General features: G+C 48.9%; 1 protein-coding gene across 1 annotated transcript in view; it reads right to left on the bottom strand.

Annotated features, from left to right (window-relative positions):
* Window positions 1–41: 41 nt before the first annotated feature.
* Window positions 42–25,147, bottom strand: part of LOC119093068 (endothelial cell-selective adhesion molecule) — a gene marked incomplete at its 3' end in the record, with an annotated part of 47,688 nt that continues 22,582 nt past the window's right edge. The window contains 3 exon segments of the mRNA XM_037215957.1: window positions 42–175; window positions 9,082–9,217; window positions 17,118–17,327. Of these exon segments, the coding sequence (XP_037071852.1) occupies window positions 42–175; window positions 9,082–9,217; window positions 17,118–17,177 (330 nt within the window).

A 25,147-nucleotide genomic window follows, 5' to 3' on the forward strand; every position in this document is an offset into this window, starting at 1 on the left:
CCTCCCTGGTGTACAGCAAGCACCGACGCTCTGCAACCCACCCGCTTCTCGTTGACGAACCACATGAGCTGGGCGGCCGGCTTTGAGCGTTCTGAGGTGCAGTTGAGGCTGACCCAGCTGCCGGGCCCGTACACTTCATCCTGGCCGCTGATGACCGGGTCATCCTCCGGCAACACTGGCGGCCAACACACAAACACCAACGTTAGCCGCCGAAGGCTCAACATCACGACACTCAACCACAGTGTCGCGGTGTATGTTGGCAGCACGCGGAACTGAGGATCGCCACGGAGGTGGGCTTTTGCGGGCGGGTAGGTGGCGATGGAGAGGAGAGCGCCGACTCCATGCACAGCGGTGAGCGCAGCGAAATAGGTGGGCGCTGCGGCAATATTCGCCTCGCTGACAGGCCAATGAATATCGCCGGAAAGTGGATTATTTGGCCTTGAACAGCTTCAGTTGGGTTTTCTGGGTACGAGTTCCCCACTGCAGGGTTTGACCCAAGACCCGCAGAACCCGGTCCCACGGCCGCGCGTGCCGCCGAAGCTCGGTCGGGAGCACCTCCGGAGGCGGCGGCTTTGATGTGGCCCCGTACACAGATCGGCCGGCGGCGACTCCGTGGACCTCTGACCTGACTGGTCGGCTTAAGAGCCACTGGCGACACGGCCGCTTGTGAAGGCTAGGCACAAAGCCGACGCTAAGTGACCTGTCCCCCCGCAGTGTAAGCTGAGCGTGGAGGTGCGACGGGGGCCGCAGTTCAAGGCGACGGGTGTCGTGCGAAGCCGGGACCCTGGTCGGGAGCGATGTGCTGCGCGCGCTGTGTGTTTACAGTGCCGTGCTTTGCTTATCAGAGGGCCACCCCAGGTCCGGTGTCTGTTGCTCGCCTTCAGGGGTAATTTAGCTCACACTGTCCCTGTAATGTTGTGGGTAACTGGACAAGAGATGCAACTTCTTTCATGGACGGACTGACAGGTTCATTCAATTATTGTTTTAAGTAAGCGGAATTCCACGAGATGCCTTTAAAAGATGCGCGGTATGAGTTATATTTTCCCACTGGCTGGTGCCGTGCTTTTTAAAGAAACAAAGTTATGTGAGTGAGAGCCGAAGAAAATACTGAAATGAACATTATAAGTGAGACACTGTTAACAACGCCTCATTTTGAAATATATTGCTCATATACTTACCTATGCACTGTGCGTAGGCCTTCGGATTGTTTATCTAAAAATGATCGAATTGCATATTTTTTTCAATAATCACGGTAATTGTTGGATAGCTTAAGGCTGCTACATTGTTCAGATACTGCTTCAGGGGTGTAGTTTCCGATTCAGTTGGGGGGGGGGAGGGGTTAACTTCCAACTTGGGCTCCAGCCTCGCAACTTTGGGAAAAAATGGAGCAAATCACGGGAGACGCGGTTTGCTAGAGAATCTCGACGGAAGATTCCGTTATTTTTCACGGTTCCCCAACTCACTTTGGGAAACTGCGTCCCTGGAACGGCTCTATACACCCCACGCAAAACGGCTGCGAGGCGTCGTAGAAATCAATTCAGACATAAAGGAAAAAACATCTGCCCAATAAAGGCCTTAAGGGCTTATCGAGCTTGGCCTACCTCAAGTTCCTCATACATCCTCGAAACTTATCTTGCCTACCTGACTTGTCTGGAGTGATTTTTAAATGCTGCCAGAAAGGAGCTTCCTACAACTTTCCTTGACAGTCCATTCCAATGATTCACTGCTTTTTGACTACATGGAATCTGCCTCTTCATAATTCTACTCGTACCTTTTACTAAATGAAAATGGTTTCCTTAAGATCTCATTCGGATTTCCAGTGCTCCTTGTATATTTACCTGTGTATTCTTTTCATCATCTTGAATACCTCTATCAGATCCCTCTAAGTCTACGATATTTTAGTGAATATAAGTTCAAGGTTCTAAGCCTACCCTTACATTCTAAGTCGCCAATCTCATCTATCATCCTTGCTGCTTTTCGCTATACTCTTTCCAGCCTATCTATATCTTCTTGGGAGCATGGCACCAAGCATTTACACGGTACTCTATGCGTGGTCTGACATGCTAACTACAGCTTCTGACGACATTTCCCACTCTTATAATACAAATTTTTGTTGGTAAGCCCCAGCATCCAAGGTGCCCCGCTTCTTTCAGCCCCAGATTGCCTTTCATTCTTCAAATCCATTGGAAATTATAACCACTAAATCCTTTTCTTCTTCGCTCTGGTCTAACCCCCGGGCTCCATTTTTAACCTAACGCCCCGCACTGCCAAAACTACCGAAATGCGTCACCTTACCCCTCTCATAATTGAACGATATCTTCCACAGAGAGGCCGCTAGTTTTTCTAAATCAAATTAAATTTGGCTTACCTGGTCGGTATTTTTTGGCACCCTACCAATTTAACACCACCGCAAAACTATTGTGCACCTTACTCTCTAATCTTATCTTTATATTATCTTCAAAAAATAATGCAGAGCAAAAGGTCTCACACCGGCCCCTGTGGAGCCCCACTCTCTACCAGCTCCAAGCTGAGATTTGGTAGCATTGAGCACTATTCCTGCTTTCCTATCTAGCAGCTAAGCCCTTACCCAGCCAAGAATATTTCCCTCAATGACATGTAATTTTAACTGATATAACAGACGCTGGTGTGGCACGTCACCAAACACCTTACTTAAATACGCAGATAGGCCAGATGCAGTTCAATTTAAGCTATTGCCTTTATCTATCTGACCAGCACACGCTCCATGAACTCTTGAAGATTTGTCAAACAGGACCTACCAAAAAGGAAACCACTGGGACTACTATGTATCAACTAATGCGAATATAAGTGTGTCTGAATGGTAGCCTTAATGAATTTGTCTAATATCTTACATAGTAATGAAATTAGTCTGACAGGTTTGTAGTCGCTGACTCTTTTCTCTAAGATCTTACATAATAGTGAGATTAGACTGACAGGTCTGCAGTTGCTGACACCTTTTTGGTCCCTTCTCTAAATATCGGCACTACAATGGCATTGCGCCAGTCCTCGGGTACTTCTGAGAAACTCAATAACGTCTTCAATATCACAATAAGAGGATAAACTTAAGTACTGGCGGGTTTATGCAGCATTCCACCACGTACCTGACCCGGGCCGGCCGCCTTGTTAGCCCTGATTTCCTTCAAGCTGTCTCTTACCGCACCCTCGGTCACCGTCAAATCTGAGATTTCGCATTTTCCAGAGAGATCACGCAAAGTCTGCTGTGTAACAACTGAAAACTGCATGCCAAGAGCATTCATGATATACTGTTTCCCACTAATGACGTCCATCTGCTTTAATGGGCCTGACGGAGGATCCCATAGATTTGTATTTGTAGCTTCCTAAAACATCTTTTGATGTCGCCTGAGTAAGTGTCCGCTAGCCGTATTTCCGATATTCTTTAGGCTACCCTGATTACCGTCTTCTTCTTTCTATACCAATGTCATGTATTCGTGTTTGGACCCTTTCTCATGGTGTTCTTGCGTATTTATCCGTGAGCTTAAGATGTTAACTTGGCATCACATACTCTGCTATAGCACTGTTCCTTGGTTCGAGTTCGAGTACAAGTCTTGTTTTCGTAATAACTAGGAAGGATGTTTAAATGCATGCACTAGTTAGCAAAAATGGTAAATGACGTTTATTTTCTGATTCCCCTACCTGTTTGCTTGCTCGCGACGCCCAGTTTGCCCGGGGCAGGCTGCATGTGTCAACCACCAGCGGGCAGAGCGCCCCTGGAGGAGAGCCCCGTCCGAGCGCCCTGCCCACATCCCGCCGAGGGCCCGTGAGCAGGCAAGGCTCGGCGGTTGCCCCCCTCCCCTCCCCCGGCGCATGTACTCCTGCCACACCGTTATCTGTTTTTCTTCTTCCCGTATCCCTGAAATGATCATTTCTGGTCAAAAGGGCTTGATATATTTGATCTATGGCGATCGATTTAGGTTGAACGAGAGCTGTAGATCTTAATGAGAGGAGGGCTGCGAATTTCACCGAACGATCTTCAAGACAGCTATTTCAGTTTAAAACCCAATATAAATGTGGAACACTCCCCTTATATTCTGCCACACCATGGGCCATGCCGAATTCAAGGCCAAAAGACCGTAATCAACGGGCCGTTCAGATCTGGCGTTTGTGAGCACAATTTGCACAACTTGATCATCAATGCCACTGTCTCGCAATAAACATTGAACAGACTGTGCAAGTTTCAATAATGAGTCACGCTTGGTGCTACATAATGTAAGAAGTTGAACCTGGTTGCTAGTTATTTCGGAAATGAGGCCTGCCATCGAATAACTTAAGAATGGCGTCGTGATCAAAGATATAAATGCAAATAAACGTTGTGAAATCAAGCATGAATAGAAAAGAACATCTCGTGAAAGGACCAAAACACGAGCACATAACGATATTTGGCTCAGCAAACACTTGCCGCACCACCAAGGCTACCTCTCGGGATATCCAAGTGCTGCAGGTGAGTGCTATGGTGGCGATTACCTACGGCCATTTTGGCTGCACCTCAAAGCGGGGGAGTAGCTTTTTATTCAGTTGGGGGAGGAGGAGTATTCAGAGGTCTCCCTGCTGCCGCAGAGAGACTTCTCAGACTCACCTCGCTGCCGCGGGCAGTGCCTCGGTAGGGTCAAATCAAGGCGTCTCCTCAACTTGAAGAACAAAGTGGGCCACATGTAGGGACAAGCCTATTTGTTGTCATGCTTTGGCTGGTAGGTTGGCTCATTTTTTACTGTTCAGCCTCCAACCCATTTTGTGAGCCTACGCCAGTGGCTCAACGTTAAACCATCGTTCCATGACGTAATTAAGCAATGACGTATTGAGGAGCATATTTACTAAACAAAGAATTTGTATTGTCTACTTCAGTCTTCTGTACTTGAAAGTATACAGACAGTTGAAAGTGATCTTGTTATATCATATCTGATTCTCGTTTCGATATCTATAAATATTAAATTTTCTGAAAGCTTGTGTATGCAAGCAGCAAAATTGCCAATCTGTGCTCGTTATCCGTAAGCTTTCGCACACTCCTGTACGTTCTCTCCAAATTCCTTGCTCAAGTCCAGTCCTCGTCTGTGATAACGAGGCTGTCGCTGCCGCAGGGAGACCTCTCAGACTCACCTCGCTGCCGCGGACAACGCCACGGTAGGGTCGAATCAAAGCGATCGCGGCTGTGTGGATGCTGTGCCGGCAGGCACGTACATGCTATGCCGTCAGGCTGCTGTGTAACGCGGCGCAGCGTGGCAGCAGCCGGGCCTCTCCACAAGGTGCGTCGTTATAGTCAATATGGTACAAACTCGGTGTGAATTTTAATCAACCAATGACGTACAGGGGGGGGGGGGGGGGGAAGCTTCGCAACATACGCTTAGGCTGAGCATGAAAAGTCGCCAACCCTAACCGAAAAACGACAAAAATGACTTTCTCCCCGGATTTGACCCCTTTTCCTCTCGAAGTTAGTGGGGTGCCTCCCCGAACGGAATAGGAAACTACACACCTGTACACATCTTATATTCATCGCCTGATAACCACCATGATAAAAACGCGCCCGGGTGGCCGGTGAAATACCCTTAGCTCGGTTGTGGGCCAAATTGACCACTCTGATATCTCAGAAACTAGGACAGCGGGGACACCAAATTCACAGGGTGTGTTGGCCTGTATGTGAACTCCCTTATGTCGAAATTTTGCATTCTTTAGGTCATGAATTTTGGTCAAACGAGGTCAAAATTCAGACTTATGTCCAAAATGCCCCCAGAACCTGGCTACTTATTCTAAGCAAAAGGTCACCGGTAATCATTTAAGGTCAGTGACCTTGTTTAACCTTAACCCGGTCATGGTTACCAAAATCATACAATACTGCTTGGAGTTTTGCATTTGAGTATGTGTCAAAGATTACGATAGGTGGTACGCTCCTAAAAACAAAATTTGACCTATGTCATTTTAAGTTAGTAACCTATTCTGACCATTCCAGAGTTCATAGAGAATGTATTATGCGGTTTCTGTTATCAATAAATTCAAAATTAGCACCAGAAACTACCGCATACAGCAAGCTCTACAGTGATAAGGCAGGTTGTTTTTTTACCCTAGTCTGACCTCCATACCTGACCCTAGGTCAACGGAATTTGTTCATTCAAATGTTGTGTTGCCTGAGAAATTATCTCAGAAGTGTATGACTCCGTCCAACACCCCGTTATTGCATCAAATAAAACGGTTCCCTAGAAATTGTACTCGCTGAATCCATGGCCTGGTTTTGACGCACCGTAGGTCAGCGATCTTACAAGGCACATTGGCAGTTGTAATACTAAACGATCCGCCATTGAATTACTTACAGCATTGAAAGCTTAGCGTGACTACGTCGCGCCATTCGGAATTCATTCCGGCAAGATCTTAGGGTAGTCAAATTGGCCTCCTGAGCGCGTATTAACACGCGCTCGGGTGGGGGTCAAATTGACCCCCAAAGGTTTTTCCAAAATGATCTCCGAACGGCGCGGTGCGGCCGCGCCAAATTTTGCCTGTCTGTAGGCAATTAAATGTCAGATCGTTTGGCATCACAAATTTAGATTTACCTTGTAAGGTCGCTCAATTATGGCAGGTCAAAGCCAGGCCATGGTTTCAGCGAAGGCAATTTCTATGGAATCCTTCAATCTGATCCAACAACGGGGTGTTAGACGAAGCCATACATCTCTGAAATGTTTTCGTAGGCAACAAAACAGTTGATTGAGCAAATAAAATTGACCTAAGGCCAGATATAAAGGTCACACCAAGTTCAAAACCAACCTGTTTTGTTACTCTAGGGCTTGCTGTATGGGATAGTTTCTGGTGCTCATTTCGAGTTTATTGATAAGAGGAACCGCATTATACATCTCCCAGGAAATTCTTAGAGGTCAGAATAGGTCACTGACCTAAAATGACCCTGGTCAGCATTTTGTTTTCGGAACATATTTCCTATCGTAATCTTTGTCGCTTAGTCAAATGCAAAACTCAAAGCAATCTTTTATTGTTTTGGTCACGTTGACCTTCAAAAGGTCGAACAACCTCATTGATCTTGAATGAGAGTGTGGCATTTTGCTTAGAAACGGCTATCTAGGTTCTGGCGGCACTTTGAAGACCAACCTGGAACTTGACATTATTTGACCTTTTTTGACCCGAAGGTCATAACCTAGGAATCTGAAACTTTGACCTAAGTGACTTCACGTACAAGTAAATACACTCTATACATTTGGTGTCCCTAGCTTTCTTAGTTCCCGAGATCTCAGGGGGTCAAATTGACCCCCCTCCCCCCATCCGAGCGAAGGGTATCTAGCCGGCCACCCGGGCGCGTGTTAATGAAAGAACTGTATCGATGACGCTGCCGGAATCGATAGCGAATCACAGGACTACGCGTCACAGATCCATCCACATTACACATACGCACGAGTCATGCAAACGCTTGATTAATACAAACACCCACGGAACTGGGATCTACGGAATGCTGACGGTGGGATATGGGGCGTTTTGGTCCAATTTGTGATCGTAACATTTCATCGTGAGTCATACCCAGCATCGTGACATTGTTAACATATTCGCCATTTTTGCGAAGGATGGCGATATAAAGCTTAAAATTGTTCAAAAAACTTGTTAGTGCTTATTTTCTAACTGCACACGTTTGTCAGCGATTGTCGGCTAGGAGTGTTCACAGAGATTTAAGAACATGTTTGCAAAGACACATTATTTGATAAAACCGCGGTTAGCCGTCTGTAAGTAAGATCTGCTTTTAGAAGTGTGATGTCGGATCTTTTCCTTCCGAAACTTTGAACAACTTTTTAAAAACACTTGGCTTCTCTGACGCAGACGCGACAAAACAAACTCCCATGTCCTTGTTCATATGGGTGCAGCACTTAAGGCTTGCTTCTGGTACTTACAGAGCTTGTTTACAGCACATACAGAGCTTGCAGGGCTTACATACCTTAGCATAGATGAATGATCCTTGAATGAATGATCCTTAAATCCTACCTTGCTCCACACAGCGACGATGTAAAAAACAATGGCGGTACTAGCATCTAACGCGCTCGAGCAATTCACATTGCTGATTGCCAGATCTATCATTTTCCTGGAAGTTGGGTGAGCTGAAGGCATGGGCTGAAGACATGTCTGCATAAGAAGGGCCTCGTTTAAAGGGAGTTCTCCACATTTGTATGGGATTCTAAACTGAAATAGCCATCTTGAGGATCATTTGTGCAGCTCACAGCCCTGACCTTTGTAAGACCTAAATCATTCTAGTTTTTAAGCTACGCGAGGACTATCAAGCGGACTATCTCGGAGAGACTATTTCAAGGTCACCCAGCCATCCATAACGCTATAATAACTTCATTGAAACGCCGCTAAGCCATTGGCTATGTGACGATTAAGGCGAAGAATGTCATTGTCGGATCATTGATATCTAGCGTTCATGAATACCATTTTCAGATATAACGGCCGTCGATTGGCAAAGGCTGCTGCATGGTGATAATGGAGAGCCCAGCGAAGCGCCGTATATCTACCCCGTTATCAAACGACTACACCTTCTGTTTGATAAACACCAATGTGAAAGACGATTTTACAACTTTATTTTCTAGACTTTTGGGTGGAACTGGTGTGCGCTAGTCTATTCGTGTGTAATCCTGTCTTGACACCAGTGTACCTCAATTGGACGTCCAACATAGCGTGAGGGTTTTCCAGAAACCAGGTCACAGGTTATCGCACGTCCTTTTTTGTTTTGCACGAGTCCAGCTTCAGCTCCCATCTATCAGCAATGTTCCATCACTGGCTATACGGTTCCATCATGATAACTCAGTGTAGCTTGATGCCAACTAACCCTGCAACCCTCATTGGCGAGGCTCGTATTACTCGCCGTTCCGACTGAACGCCGCCGACGTCACCGCCAGCGGTCGAGCTCGGCGCGACCGGCGCGGGCGCGCACTCTACTCACCGACCACCACCATGATGCCCTCGCGGCCCATTCCACTCACCCACTCACCGACCACCACCATGATGCCGTCGCGGCCCACTCCACTCACCGACCACCACCATGATGCCGTCGCGGCCCACTCCACTCACCGACCACCACCATGATGCCGTCGCGGCTGACGGTGTCGAAGTTGGGCGCCTCGGCCGACACCTCGCACCGGTAGCTGCCCGTGCTGTGCATGTTGAGCTGCCTCAGCCGCACGCTGATGTCGTCAGAACCGTGCAGCTGCGGCAGGCGGGCGCGGCGCGTGACGGCATCACGGCGCGGCGCGTGACGGCGGCCCAGTTGCGATCCGTCACGGCCGCTCACCAGGCGGTCGCTGCTCGTCGGGGGTCAGTCGTGGCTCGTCACGGCTGTCACGGGGCATTCACGGGGAAGTAACGGCACCCGAGGTCATCAGTGATTATGTCCGGAAAGGGAAGAAGAGCTGGTGACACTGAGAAAACAATTTATGGTTTATGTATCATGGTCCATACTAGATGCGCTGCTTTTCAGCCAGTCAAACCGCCAATTTATTATCTGCAAGAACTCGCGAGCTTTTGGCTGGGTTATAGGTCAGACTTGGTGAGCTTTTGCGCGCTCAAAAATTTTAGCAGGCAAGATAATGTATTTTTACTATTTCTTTGGCTCAAAAATCATCTTAAAACCAACATGCGCTGCCAAACACAAAACAATCATGAAGCAAACACATTTTTATTTTTTACAGCACACGCACCATTGACAGAATACTCAAGTACTCATGGCAGACAGGACACGCCAGTAAACCAGGATGCCCAAGTTGAGTAGCTTTGAACAAACATCTCACTGAAAAATTAAAGAATGACAATTCAAATTTTCAAAAGCTGTAGCAGGATTTCATTGGGCGGCAGCTAGGTGGGTCTTCAATATCAAAAGCTACGCACTGCACTTGATTGTTTTTGCGAAGTTGTGGTGCACTCAACCTTTCTCGGTTTACGCAAAAACTACATCTCACAAATCACAATCAATATGCGTTATGGACACTGTGAGCCTTTCATTGCCCTAGCTTCCCTCATTTGCCAATACAGCCAATAGTTACTAGCGTATCAAATGCGCAACAGTCGTCAAAGCTGAAATGTGGTGGCATGGAGTTTGTTCATCTACTTCTGCAAAATATGCAATGTTCGACCACGAACACAGGGCACTTGCACCATGTAGTTTATCCTTTCTGCGACTGTTACTTTTTTAGCATATTTTCACGACTGTTTTCGTTTTGTCCAATCTGCTTCTTTGCTTCAGTGTTGTATCCTTGCGAAGTTTTGTGAAAAACATAATCTCAGCATACGACGTCAATGAGAAATTCGATAACGATCGAAAGTTGCAGTCTGCATGCTTTGCAAATTGAAGAAAAGGTTCATGAATTCTTTCACAAGGTTTGTTTGCTTTGATAGAAGTTTTTGTTCAGCACGCAACAATATGCCATGTTTTCATGGCGTTGAAAAATGTCAACTGTATCACTGGAGAACGAAAAGACTGCGGACAAACTATTATTGTCATCTTTGATTTTACGTGGCTTTCACGCGCAATCAAATATAACCGTGCGGTGATGGTTGTGGGCTGGAACGTGGATGGTGGTGGGAGAAAAATGTGAACCATTTCAAAGCTACCACGTAGAGCATATGTGGTGTGGTTGCTTGACATATCCATTTCAGGACAGCAAACACCATATAGAATGCTAGCTCTGGTTCTTCAATGAGAAATTTAACATTGTGGCAATTGTGACGCAGTCCATTGATGATTGTGCCTATGCGCGTTGTAATGAACCGACACTTTCTATTACTTGAAACGTCCAGCAGGTTTTACTCTTTCAGTGCAAAGTTATCAGTCTATGCATGGCAGTTTGGAAGAAAGAACCTCTGGTTTATTGAGATGGGGTAGAAAAGTGAAAACTTTTGGAGCATTTTGGTGAAAGGCAAATTTCATTCCAACCTTACTCCCTTCATTTGTACTCTCCAAATTCTATTGCAGTTTTTAAGATCCACTTTGGAGCATTATAAATTTCATTGTGCAGATACATTGATTGCTGCTCCCTGAGCGACATCACTGGTGTTAGCAAAACAGTGCTATGTATAAGGTTGCGCTTGCGAGCCATTTTATGCACGCTAATGTATAGGTCTAAAATTAAGGTAAAGTGATAAAATATTGCAACAAATTAGTAATTTTGGACTAATGGTCGACCAGCATTGTGGCATAGCTGGCTTTTGCGGGCTGGGTCACTAGCTAGACGTGGCGGGCTGGGCTGCGGGCTGATATTTTGGAGAAACTTATGCATCTAGTCCATACCGACAAAATTAAAAATTGGACCTGGGCCAGTCCATCTTATGAAGCCTGGTATAAACCAACTGCCTTTCAAATGCCACACCGCTTTTGAATCGCCCGTGCACAGATCGTAACACCGTATGTACAGCAAAAGGCCTAGATTGGTGAAAGCAAGGAAAGGCAACGCAGCTAAGCCCCCGATTTAGCGTTCTGCACGACCAACATTCGACAAAAATTAGGCAAAGCAGCCATACAAACGAAAAACCACAAAATAAGGGATGATAAAAGTGTGCCCCGGACTCGTTCGCGGGATGCAATACTCCATGGGACACATCGTGGAATACAGCACTCTGTGGAGCACACGTTTGTGCGCCCAGCTTCACCTGAAGAGTGGCGCTGGGGAGTAAGTGACGTAGTGCCGGTCTGAATACCGCCACCTCAATGAACGCTATGCGCGCAATATCAGGTCTCCGTTGGATCACATTGGTACCATTCAATGACGAAATTCCGCAGCAGTTTGAAACACTTTTCCCGTTTCCTCAGACGGAATGGCACTTTAATCAAGCGCAGATCAATTTCGATTATGCGCTTAGTCGGCGACAGCCGCTGCGGGCAATCCACGAGCAAGCATCCAAGCCACGCTTGCTCCGCACATCCGCACCTTGGCCACCGCCGGGGGCGCCGCCGGCAGCTTTCACAGGCCAGCACGTCGGCGGCCGCTCACGTGCGGCAGCTGACAGAGCGACCATGCTGCCAAGATGGACGGGACCGTGCGGCGTCAGCTTCCGTTGCGCCCGGGGCGGAAATACAGCACGCCCGCCCGCGCCGCGCGGCCACCTCGCGGCCAGGTGACAAATGAGCCGGGGCCGACACTTTTATAGGGGTCGAGCCTCAACACGACGGCCCTTGTGCGTGCACACGTCCCCTCAAGATAGTGGATTAAAACAAATCTGGTGTTGGGGGGATGGTGACCGGGTCGGTGGCAGTTATTGCGCACTGAAAACGTCTCACGGTGCACTGCAGAATGTTATACGGTCGGTGGCATTTATACGGCGCAAGCTAGCACAAAGGAATTCGCTAATTAATGAGTGGCTGTAGTGCGGCGCTGGACTGTGAGTTAGTAGAGCCAGGGGTGTGAAACATGGTCGTTCGTATTAAGCAGTCACTGGTGACTGCTGACCTGGTGCGCTCCACTGAGCCCACAACTGCTGTCGCAGGCTGATTATGGCCTAGACCTGGGTAAAGGTCAAACACGCTGGCGGGGGATGAAAACCCTGGGGTGCCGCCAGCCGGACATCGCTAAGCAGTATTGTTGGCTGTAGCTTGAGGAGATAGCTACCTCAACCACATTTGGCAAAAAACATAACCGTCATCAAGTCAGGAAGTCAAGTATCAACATGTACTTCCGCGGCCACAAACTACACATTAAGCCAGTTTCTCAAATCCGTCGTGTGACCTCTGTCGTAGCCGTGACGTAGATTTATGCGTCGCGTTGGCATGGCAACGACTACCGAACTATACGTAATGCTGACAGCCATGAACATGCATGTTGAGGTTCCAGCAGGTGCTACCCTAGCACAATTAACCAACGATAAAGAGAAAAGTAGGTTTTTACATACCTGGTTCAAAATCAAAGCAGTTACCTAGATTGAGATTCAGGACATAAATTTCTCTCCTGCAGTTATGACACTGAATGAAAAAACAACGCTGGTTAGCGAAAGAAGAATGCTGCCAGGAGTGCTTATGAAAACTAAAATAAGGTGGAAACAGCACTTCGTCCGCAAAAAAGGAAAAAAAAATGCGCAATGTATTTGTGCGCCGACTCGTCTATGGCGGTAAGGACCCCATACCACAGCAACACCATTTAGTCGCGTTGACAGTTGTGCGTTTTTTTTTTTTGGGGGGGGGGGGCTATCGACGCGCTACGTGTGTAAGTCTACGTGCTACATAAAAAGCAAAGTACCACGTCCTGTAGCTGTTAATGGACTTGCGCTGAACTGAAAGCGTGACTGGGTGGCAATGGTGTCCATAATTTATCGTTTGGTGGATGCAGCTATCTCTCATTAGCTCCACCAGTGACTAGCCCAACGTTAGAATGCTTTGTCCATAGAGAGAGCTTAAGCTTCAGTTTGCATAGCATGTGGGGAGAAGACACGTCAAGAGTAAGTACAGAACGTCCGTGCTCATCAAACATATGTTGGGGATTGAGGGTTGGGCAGTCATGCCTCAATTTTCAGACATTGAGAAAGGATGGGGATTAAACATGAACTGTCGCTGGACAATGAGAATAAGTCGCTCACTGATCTAAACGCAATTCGACGTCTGTGCCTATCGGGGGAAACGGGTTTTTACTACATAATTTTGACGTGTGCTAACTGTTGCTTGGTTATACAAAAATTGGATTTAGGTGTGCTTTCCGAATGAAGGACATTTTAGAGAAAAACCTTTGTTATGCTGAGCTAGTTTATTGGCATTTATTGCGCGCCATTCTGCCTTTACCCAGAACAGGCAGGTAGTAACACTGTCCATATCTCACTGGATTTTTCTGGGATGTGTCTCGCATGAACACGGTACGCAGTATGACAAGTGTTGTAACAACCACACAACTTCCTTTCAGGTGAGAAGTATTTTCACATTGTTTGCGAAGAAAGATGCTTGATCAGGCAGCTTTGCCATGTTTATTGGCCTTGCATGCCCCAGCCAAGGCTTCTTGTCCAAATGGCTGGACCGATCAGTATTTCTCGCCCACACTTGAGTGCCCTTCTTTGGTGCCTTTGACAACTGTTGCATGCTGTTTAGGCTCGCCACTTCAGCATTTCGCCTTACCATAATCAACAATGCTAAGGAGAGCAGCATCATATGCGACACAAACGTTTGCATTGACTGCACTGAAAAGTTCGCTAAGATTTTACCAAGTTTGTCGTAATCATAGGTTGCGTATTTTTGCATTGAGAAGCTGGACTGCACGATCATGCTCCAAAAAGGTGCGATTTGTGACAAAAATCTTCAGTAAAACTGACTAAAGGTTGTTGAACACAGGCCAGTGCTGCTAACGCGTCGCGCGCAGGCAGAGCACACGGTCGTGTCGGCCTACCGCAGGCACAACAGTGATCCGGGGGATAAGCTCACACTCAAGTTAGTCTAGTGGCCATGGAACAAGTTAAAGCGCATCATTGTTAAAGGTCAGCGTTGTAGCGCGCCGGTTAAATTAGACCTTATCTGCATTCAACAGACAAACATCCTCTCGCCTCAAGGATCTTTATGCGTGATATGAGCCTGCTTTGTTTGGTATATGGGTACATGGGCTTGTGATATGTGGTGCCGTATACGTGTAGGTATCCGTGTATATGGGGTGCTACCAGATGCGCGTCTCACATAGCTTGAGCTGTTCTCTGGAATCGGTTGGAATAACTAAGCAGTCCGCCGCACGCAGTCATATGAGGAGCAGGTAAGTCAAATGGCTACGAATCTTCTGGTCTATTGGCAGAACTGCTCTGTTCATGGCAAGCGCTGATATTGCCCGAGCACAACCGCTGCCAGCCTGCCCGTGCCGCAACAAGACAGGACCTTGATAACATGACGTCCCAAAACCTTACAGCCGGAAGTCTGGTCTCGTTGAATGCTCTAAAAATATTTGTGATCTGTTCTGGACAAGGAAAACATTGAAGAAGGCACATGGGAGACAATTTCGATTACACCAATACCTGTAGGCTGCAGCTAAACGGCTTTAAGAACATATTCTTTTGATATCAGTAAGATACACCGCTAAAGTAGCCGATTGCGTTACGTGCCTCCTAGCAATTTTCGTGTGCCATTCATAATTTTGCTAAGCTTAGATTAGGGAACAGCGTGAGGCTCGACGGCCGGCCAATCAGTTCTGTGCCGGCCAGCTACACTCGCGATTGGAGAGTGCTCAGTACAGGCCTGACTGTTCACGACTGGACAGCTCCCGGTACAGGCCTTACTGTTCACGACTGGGCAGCTCCCGGTACAGGCTTTACTGCTCACAACTGAAAGGCTCCCGGTATAGGCCTTACTGCTCACGACTGGACAGCTCCCGGTACAGGCCTTACTGCTCACAACTGAAAGGCTCCCGGTATAGGCCTTACTGCTCACGACTGGACAGCTCCCGGCACAGGCTTTACTGCTCACAACTGAAAGGCTCCCGGTATAGGCCTTACTGCTTACGACTGGACAGCTCCCGGTACAGGCTTTACTGTTCAATACGACTGGACGGCTCCCGGTACAGGCTTTACTGCTCACGGCTGAAAGGCTCCCGGTATAGGCCTTACTGCTCACGACTGGACAGCTCCCGGTACAAGTTTTACTGCTCACGACTGGACAGCTCCCGATACAGGCTTTACTGTTCACGACTGAAAGGCTCCCTGTACGGGCTTTACTGCTCACGGCTGGACAGCTCTCGATACAGGCTTTACTGCTCACGACTGGACAGCTCCTGGTACAAGCTTTACTACTCACGACTGGACAGCTCTAGATGCAGGCTTATCTGGGTAAATTGGGCATTAGCCAGCTAGTGCACCCGATCTCCGTGGGTGTCGTGCCAATCCGGATGTTATATGGCCAGCGCGGGAAACACAGCCCGCACCGGGCGCTGTCCAGTCATGAACAGTGAAGCCTGTACCGGGCGCTGTCCAGTCATGAACAGTGAAGCCTGTATCGGGCGCTGTCCAGTCATGAACACTGAAGCCTGTATCGGGCGCTGTCCAATCATGAACAGTGAAGCCTGTATCGGGCGCTGTCCAGTCATGAACAGTGAAGCCTGTATCGGGCGCTGTCCAGTCATGAACACTGAAGCCTGTATCGGGCGCTGTCCAGTCATGAACAGTGAAGCCTGTATCGGGCGCTGTCCAGTCATGAACAGTGAAGCCTGTATCGGGCGCTGTCCAGTCATGAACAGTGAAGCCTGTATCGGGCGCTGTCCAGTCATGAACAGTGAAGCCTGTATCGGGCGATGTCCAGCCATGAACAGTGAAGCCTGTATCGGGCGCTGTCCAGTCATGAACAGTGAAGCCTGTATGGGGCGCTGTCCAGTCATGAACAGTGAAGCCTGTATGGGGCGCTGTCCAGTCGTGAATAGTGAAGCCTGTATCGGGCGCTGTCCAGTCATGAACAGTGAAGCCTGTATCGGGCGCTGTCCAGTCATGAACAGTGAAGCCTGTATGGGGCGCTGTCCAGTCATGAACAGTGAAGCCTGTATCGGGCGCTGTCTAGTCATGAACAGTGAAGCCTATATCGGGAGCTGTACAGTCATGAACAGTGAAGCCTGTATCGGGAGCTATCCAGCCGTGAGCAGTAAAGCCCGTACAGGGAGCCTTTCAGTCGTGGACAGTAAAGCCTGTATCGGGAGCTGTCCAATCGTGAGCAGTAAAACTTGTACCGGGAGCTGTCCAGTCGTGAGCAGCAAAGCCTGTACCGGGAGCTGTCCAGTCGTAAACAGTGAAGCCTGTATCGGGAGCTGTCCAGTCGTGAGCAGTAAAGCCTGTACCGGGAGCTGTCCAGTCGTGAGCAGTAAAGCTTGTACCGGGAGTTGTCCAGCCATGAACAGTAAAGCCTGTACCGAGAGCTGTCTGTCAATTCAAGAAATAAGCTCCAGTACACGGATTTACCACACTCTCGCCAAGTAGCACAATGCCCACGTCGTGACACCCACATCCACAACAACACACAAGTCCACCAACATATTTCCGACGGCACGACGTCCATCCCAACATCTGCACCAATGTGTTAACATCCGCTTTCATCTCTACGCCTACATCCACGTGCATGCATACATTCACGTCCACTTCATCGAAACACACTGCGACGTCCACGTCCACGTCAAACTTACGTCCACGTCTATGCCGGGCATGTCGGAGTAGACGAGCCGCGCCGGTTGACTGCGCGGCATGTAGCGGTAGAACTCGACGTTGTCTTTGTACCACTTGACAGAGTACAGGCCCTGGCCCTTCCAGGTCGTAGTCACACAGCAGCGTGGTGCTCTCGCCCACCTGCTTGTACACGGGGATGTTGGCGGCCACCAGGCGCAGCGCCCAGCTCGCTGCAACGAAGCGGACCGTGGTGAAAGGGCAGCTCAGGACACGCACCGTCCGCCCTGGTGAGAGGGCAGCTGGGGATACGCACAGTCCGTCGCGGTGAGAGGGCAGATCGGGACACACTGCAGTACACCGTGGTGAGAGGGCAGCTCGGGACACGCACAGTCCGCTGGGCTGTAGCGAGGCGTCGGCGGACGTCACACTCCATCAAAGGTGTCACAGATTGATGAAAAACCGAGGCGGGGTGAATGTAGGTCAACGATGCGTAGCGGATGCAAAGATGCAGAGTGCTGTGAGTGCGGACAATAAGGTGAGCACTCGCTGGGCAAGACTTGACTGTAACATGTACGGACAACGTGCCTGTTGCCCGCGCAAGTCCGTGTCGTCACGTGTCCATTGAAAACCCGGGCTGCTATGTATTCAGACCATGAGCCAACCGCGTGCAGCGGAAAACCTCATTGCGATGTGTCCCGGAAACGTTGCAGTGGCCGGAAACGGTCACGTTGTAGTTTACTGCACTTTATAAAGCTACATGCGGCCGGATCTTTGTTCAGTTCGGGTTAAATGCAGCCCAAAGCCCTATAACAAGATGCAGCTGGATGGCAGAGCTTGCAAGATGCTTGAGGTTCAATGAAAAAAAAGATTATCAGAGAATCAGCTGCATTTTTTTAGTCTAGCTTAATTTTAGTGAAATGCTATGCAACAGCCAAAAGAAATTGACGGTGGAATATTGGCAAAATCTGACCCCGAAATTCTCGTAAAAGCGTGCTTTTCAGCCCTCAACATCATGAAGAGCCATCAGCACGCTACAATCCGAATTTACTCAATCTTTATTTTACATATGCCTGCAATATACCTACTGCAAGCTAAAGAAAAGCTGAAATATACTCATGGCAGATGCGGATTATCGACGGCTGGATGGTAACTGCACATGCGCAGGCATCAACGCCAGGAAATCGACACTATCTTGTTTTTTTCTGAAGCGCGCCGAACGGGATTTTGGCGAGGACCTCATCAGAAGTTCAGTATGTTCTTCAAATATTTATGAGGAAACATGGCGTTCAGACATTGTGTTAGAAATGCTTTCATTTGTGTGCGTTGTGCTCATGGAGTTTTTGGGTTATTTTGAATGATGTTCGAAAATATTCGAAATTAGTGTGCTGGCGTCCTGTTCTCGAATTGTCTGATGTTTAAAAGCGCATCAGCATGATAGCGATGGTAGGGAAAGCGCAGAAACATGACGGTGATGGAGAGGGAAGCGCAGAAACATGACGGCGATGGTAATGAAAGCGCACAGACATGACGACAATGACAATGAATGCGCAGAAACATGACGGCGATGACGATGAAAGTGTAGAAAATATGACGGTGATGGTGAGGGAAGCGCAGAAACATGACGACGATGGTGAGGAAAGAGCACTGCAGTAGCGTTGTTTTATGCAAATAATTGAGAGATAAACGGTAATTGCAAAGATTTCTGGGTCATTTGTACAGCATGCCACACTGAAGTTATGAGGTAGATCCAGGCACCTATCGGCCGCCCCTCCCCCCCCCCCCCCCTCCACAAACATCCAATGGCGCCCTAGCAGACAAGCAATATAGGCATGCAGACATTCGTATTTACACATAGGGATAACAATGTCTATCTTATAATTATTGATGATGTACATTAAAATCGGAGGGGGCCAACCATCAGAACTAGTCACACCCGTCAGAACTAGTAGAAATGTCCAAATACCGTTATTTTAGTCACAGAACGCGGCTCATGATTCGAACTGCATTTAAGGCGTCAAGCTAGCTGAAAACCAACTGCTGTCCGTTGGTGCGGCGTTTTGCGCTGGCGTGCTCCAGGCGCGAATAAGTCAATGACCATACTCTTCTTGAAATTAAACACAATGCGGCCATTGAGGAGGCGGAGCTCCTGTGACGTTGCTGTGACGTCATGCACTTCTGGACGACTTCAAATCAGGCGGCACGAAATAGTTTGCACCAGTTTGCTTGTCAATAGCTCAGAAACGAAACGGTTGAAAGTCTTTACGAAAAACATAGCTGTGAGATGCAGTGAATCATCTTGAAAATCAGTGTTTATCAGATAACTATGTAATTCAGACTCCAAAGCTGCACCATCTACCCTACTTCAGGAACTCGTGCGCAAGGAGACCTTCCCATCGATACCTGCTGCCTTTTCTAGACCGGTCCCAGGCTAAAAACCTCTTTTGAAAAAATTTTGGTGCCTGCCAACTGGACTCACATCAGTACCTAGGCATTCGTCGCGCTCAATATGTCCATACATGGGAAAACAACGCGGAAACCCATGACCAATAGTGAGACAACTGCAGTGAAGTGTCGCTGTCTGCCTGCACACAGCCATTTTCTCTGGGATTTTAAGTTCCTGTGTCGGGCAATAAGAGGAGCCTTGTCATCTATTTGCAACATTCATGCTATTTCAATTATCGAGTTAAGCTGTTTGTCATAGCCGAGCGTACTAGCCCCGTGGGCCGCTGTCGTGTCCAGCCTCTAGGCGCCCGTGTTTTCTCCGGCGATCCAGCGTCGACGGCCGGTGGGGAAGCAGGTCCGAGGCCTGATACAGGTCGTCTGTGGGATATCACGTGGTCGCACGCTGCGCCCCGGATAGCAGCTGGCCGCGTGCTCCCGAGGGATGTGCGGCAGGTAGACCAGTGACCACCTCACCGACCGAGTAGCAGACGGCGTTCAGGCTGATGGCGTGAGGAGGAAATAAACTAAAACGCAACATTTTGCACTTCGATGAGTCCAGACACATAATGCTTAGAGTCCCACTGGAGGGAACTGTCTTACACTTTTCGCTCACGTGTGCAAATGTTAACCATATATCGGATGAATGAAATGTTTCCGTTACATTTTGTAAATATGCTTCATAACTGCATGTTGTGATAACAATTCAATCAGGTGTATATGAATCAATTAAACAGTTATGATAACAGTTAATTACATTCGGATATATAAAGCTGCTGGTGGATTCCAGTTAAAGAACGCGACAGACAACACCAGATCACCGTCACCTGGACAGCAGCATCACTGCACTCAGGATTCCACCAGTGATGGTATCAGACGCCACTCCTAATGGGACGGAAGCACACTTGGTCACGCTAACGTAGCCACCCCGTAAAACAGCGATGGCCCACGGCACCAGCGTGGTTCGCGGAACGGCCGTCCGGCAGCGGTGGCGCCACCTGTGCAGGTCGTTTCGACGCCGCCGAATCGGCTGCATGCACGGGCCCAACAAAGGCGGCGCGGCACCCGAATGGTTCTACATCCATAACTCCTTACAGAAGGCGGATATATGTTTCAGATTTACGAGCGTGATGCCGGGAAAAGTGCCGTCTGCCGCACGTCGGCGACAAATGGCCGCGCCGAAAAACGGCCGCCGAAAATCCACCCGACCGCCCGAGCGCAGCTGCGTCACACGATTTCCGAATGTGTTTTGTCGTCCCATGTCAGCGACCCCGTGTTCTCCTTTCCGACGCTCGTTGTTATGTTGCATGCACTCGAACTTGCTGGACTTGAACGTCAACTTATCGTTAGATCAGTACACAACTGCTTGTCTTTTAAGAAGGTTTTGGAATTTTTATCCAGACTTTTATGTTTCTAACAAGAGTGGTATAAAACTGCTGATCAAGTCGAGAGCGTCGTCATTTCCCTTACGAAGCAAAAGGCTGAGTGCAGGGAATTGCGTTTATTCGAGATTTGGGAGGTAATCTTCCGCCAGAGGATTACACATTTTTTACCATGGTGGGTGAACTTGTCATTCTGTAACTATGTTGTGTGGCATTTACGGAGGCTGGGGACATAAGAAATGTATGTCTGCCCGTGATCTTCTGCTCTCTTTTATGTTACATTGGTCTCGAACCACATGCGATACAAAAGGGGTTTGCACATAGTGCATGTGTACATGTGCCGATGTGTAGTGAGTAATCGAGTGCAGTTGTGGTGCACGTGTAACACATGCACTACATCACCCTTCAGCCTGTATGTCCGTTTGTGAAACCTGAAAATGCAATGTGCACGAGACTGACATGGTGCGATTCCAAAATGACTTTGAATGTTGTAGGTAGCAGTTCTAAACCGCACAAAACTGTTACAGCTTGACGACAAATGGAATTACTAGTGCATGGTACCAATTTTGTCGTTTTACATAAATGGTATATAAACATCCAGATCATTTTGAGCCATTTAGTCAGTTTTGCACGTTTCGTAGCACAATTCAAAAACGAACGCAATTAGAGCCGTGAATCTATCGCTACAGCGTGCGTGGTGTTTTGAATACAAATCAGGCGGCCAGCCCCATGCTGTCCAGCTCACGGGTGCCGCAGAAATGAGCAGGAATGCCAGCCGTGCCATCAGTTTAAAATACACTGTGGTGTGTCGGTCATCATCAGGGCTTTTGTCGTTGTTTGGTTTGTAACGGTTCATTCCGTGTTCGACCCCCGCAGCGGAAATCTGCCTGGTTGAGTCGATGTGCATTGACCTGGAGCACACCGGTGTCCGTCAATCATTCGCAGGATGATTGCAAATTAATTGCTATTCGATCGGCATTGGGTACCAATGTCGACGAAATGGTTTTGGTTATTACCAAGATGAAGAGTGCCGACCATCGATCTGTAAGCTGCAATGAGGAGCCTCCTGGGTTCACGGACTGCGAGTGCTGACTGGGACCGCTTTTATTACAGCAGCCAGGTGTCGCCACTCAACGCCCGCCCCATGACTCTGCTGCTGTGTGTGGCCGGACACTGAATATGGACACTGGAGATCAATGATATACAAGGGTCATCTGACCACCAGAAATCAGCATCGCCACTCAACACAAATGTGAAGACGACGAGGAACCGAACGAGAGTTTACTCATGCGGGAGCACAACGTTTCAAGGCCGTCGACATTACGGCAGCACTGCTGGGGTCGTGCTTTGGCTCACGCGCGGTTTCTGTTCCTTTTGCCCTGAAGGCGCGCAACCGTGGTGACCCGTACCATGGCCAGCACGTGCCGAGGCCGCGTTGGCTGGATGGAAACGTCACCCAGGCGCAGCGGCGGATTTCAGAGAAATAATGCATAATCAGCCGGCTTGTTTGGCCAGGAATTATGAGACAGTCGCCAGCGGGCTGAAAGTTGTTCGCCAGGGAGCCGCAAATTCGTGATTCATTAGCCGGTATTGGCCAGTCGGGTGGCCTTGATCAGTCATGACAGCAGAACGTGATCCGCTAGCCCGGATAACTTTATCGATATGCGCTTGCGGCATGTTAATATCATGTGGGTGCGTATCGCAAGCCGAGAGTGATGTCTTCGTTTCTGGCCATCACGCCTAATGTGACATGTGACATAATGTTAACATACAAGTGTCGAGTGACAAGATTTGGCTTCGATTTGAGTCCGGAGTCCGATGCGTTGTTTACGTATTTGTGAAAGTAGGGGTATTCGATGAAGAGATACCTGATTTTTCGGTTAGATGCGTACAACTTGCTTTAATAAGAATTCCAGTGTTTCCCGCATAATCGCAGCTGTTGCCTCTCGACCAATAAGCTTAAAATTGCCAGCCTTTATAATTTTGTTCTTCAATCGACTGCATCTGACACATAATAATAAAATTATGACCGGCAGCCACCCAAGCACAGCTTCAGCCATGTCGCTAGTGAGTGAGCGCCAAATATCGGTATACCAGGCACCAGTACTCACAGCTCGTCTGCGACCAAACAGTAATGGGGTATCAGGGGCGTGCACGGCATTTCAAAAGATGGGGGAGCGTAACTACAAAATGCCACTGAAAACCGAATTTAGTGTGTCGCTGGTGAGTGCAGTTTGTTGCGCATCATAGAGCAACGTCGCAAATTCTCGATTTTCTTGATTTTTACGCGCCCACCGCCATTTTTTTAAACTGTATCACCTCGCAGGCAGGGGCGAGGCGGAGCGGGCCGGGGTGAGGGTCGCCGGCCCTGACACTGGCGTGTGACCCCGCCCGCCGGCCACCGGCGCGCGCCCGGCCGCCGGCACCCCTGTAAACATTACGGCTAACTGAGTGATAACGTCCGGCGTCCAGGTGGGCTCGGCGCGCTGTATTGGATTACAGCCGGCGGCGGCGCGGCGGCGCTAATCGAGTTGACGGCAGTCTCTCGCGCCGGGACGGCTCACACTCGGCTGATTGGTCGCCGGCCGTTTAATCGATGTCCTGTTTGTCAGCGGACGGTCCGTCAGCGGTGGGGATGGCTGTCAGACGCCGCTCCTGACCCGGCTCCCTGCCGCGGTCCGCTCCTGACCCGGCTCCCTGGCGCGGTCCGCTCCTGACCCGGCCCCCTGCCGCGGTCCGCTCTTGACCCGGCTCCCTGCCGCGGTCCGCTCCTGATCCTCACCCAGCACCTTGCCGCGGTCCGCTCCTGACCCGCCGCCTGGTTGTGTACCGCAGATGGGACTATCTAAAACCACTGGGATGGGATAGACCGACTTCTTGCTCAGTTGCCCAACCCTTCCAACGGAAGAGTTGAACTCGTTTCATGACGGACTACACGTCCGTTTTCAGTTTTAGAACCGTTTGGGTGGTGGCAAACGCACCAGTGTCTGACCTTTTCCAAAAAGGGAGCGCGGCACACGTCGTCCACGCCCCCTTTTATGGGGTGCTAACGATTGCATTGGTCAAAGTAGCGCTTAGGGGGCATGGCGCAGTCGTAATTCGAAACCGGGTCTTCCACGTGGGAGTCCAGGTCGCTAACGACGCGGGCCCCCCACCTATGGTTTGCTCATGTTTTGCTGCGTGACTCGTCCAGCACCGGTGCTCAGGTCAATTCTTTGTGTGCGCGGGGTATATGCATAAGTCTGGAATGAGCATTGTGTTTAGGCACGCACTAGAATGCCCGTAAAGAGGGTCTCCGAGCTGGAGGGGCCCCAATGGACACTCTTACGGGAGCCACCTGGACAACAGCAGCTAGAAACCCTTTGTGTCCTTGCCTTTCTTTGGTGTCTCGTGATGACACTTGTCATGCGCTGCTGTGAGCGAAGTTAAATTAGGGGCTCGTCTGGTCGCCTCATGCTATATTTTCCCAATCCCCAGCAGCCCTCCATACCCAGGGGAGGGACCAGGTTTGTGTGCCTCCCTCGGGGCAGCATATCTGACGGCGTTCTCTGATGCGCTAACGTGACTTAAATAACACTGATGCTATGAGATAAGCCGCCGGCTTTTGAACGCAGGCATGCATGTGAAGCCCATGCAAAGCTTCTTTTGGAATTTGTGCTTTGTTGGACCAAGAGCCTGGATGTCTATGCAGGACTGAACACGTAGACCTTCGCCATGCTTCATCCGATAATATCCGATGTAAAATGACAAGCAGTCAGGCATTCATCACTTGTTATTGGTAGGGTGGAATGTAGGCAAGTTCTGGGTAACCGACACGGGCCACTGATGAATGCAACATTCAGTTGCATTGTGCGCTGCAACTGAAACCAGTGGCATGCACATGAAGTGTTTGATGCCTTTGACGAAAAACAAGTCTTCATTTTGAAGCAGCCCTCCACACTGCCGTTTTATTAGCAATATGAGGCGCAACATTAACATCACTTAGCCAGTATCCTCCGTTGACATGTGGATGACACCGACCATTTGATGCCGCGGTAGTTGAATGAATGACGCTTATTTGAATTTACCGATGCATCGCCTGGTTGGTTATGCAACACCCACAATTCAGTTATAGGAGTTAGTTTGGAGCTTGAGTAAAAGCGCATCGATGTGGAAAATCTATGTTCAGATCGGTGATTGAGGTCTTTATGCCAGCGAATGATTCTGCAGAAATCCTCCCAACTTCTTCA

The sequence above is a fragment of the Pollicipes pollicipes genome, unplaced genomic scaffold, assembly GCF_011947565.3.
Source record: "Pollicipes pollicipes isolate AB1234 unplaced genomic scaffold, Ppol_2.1 Scaffold_4002;HRSCAF=4701_pilon_pilon_pilon, whole genome shotgun sequence".
Classification (NCBI taxonomy): domain Eukaryota; kingdom Metazoa; phylum Arthropoda; class Thecostraca; order Pollicipedomorpha; family Pollicipedidae; genus Pollicipes; species Pollicipes pollicipes.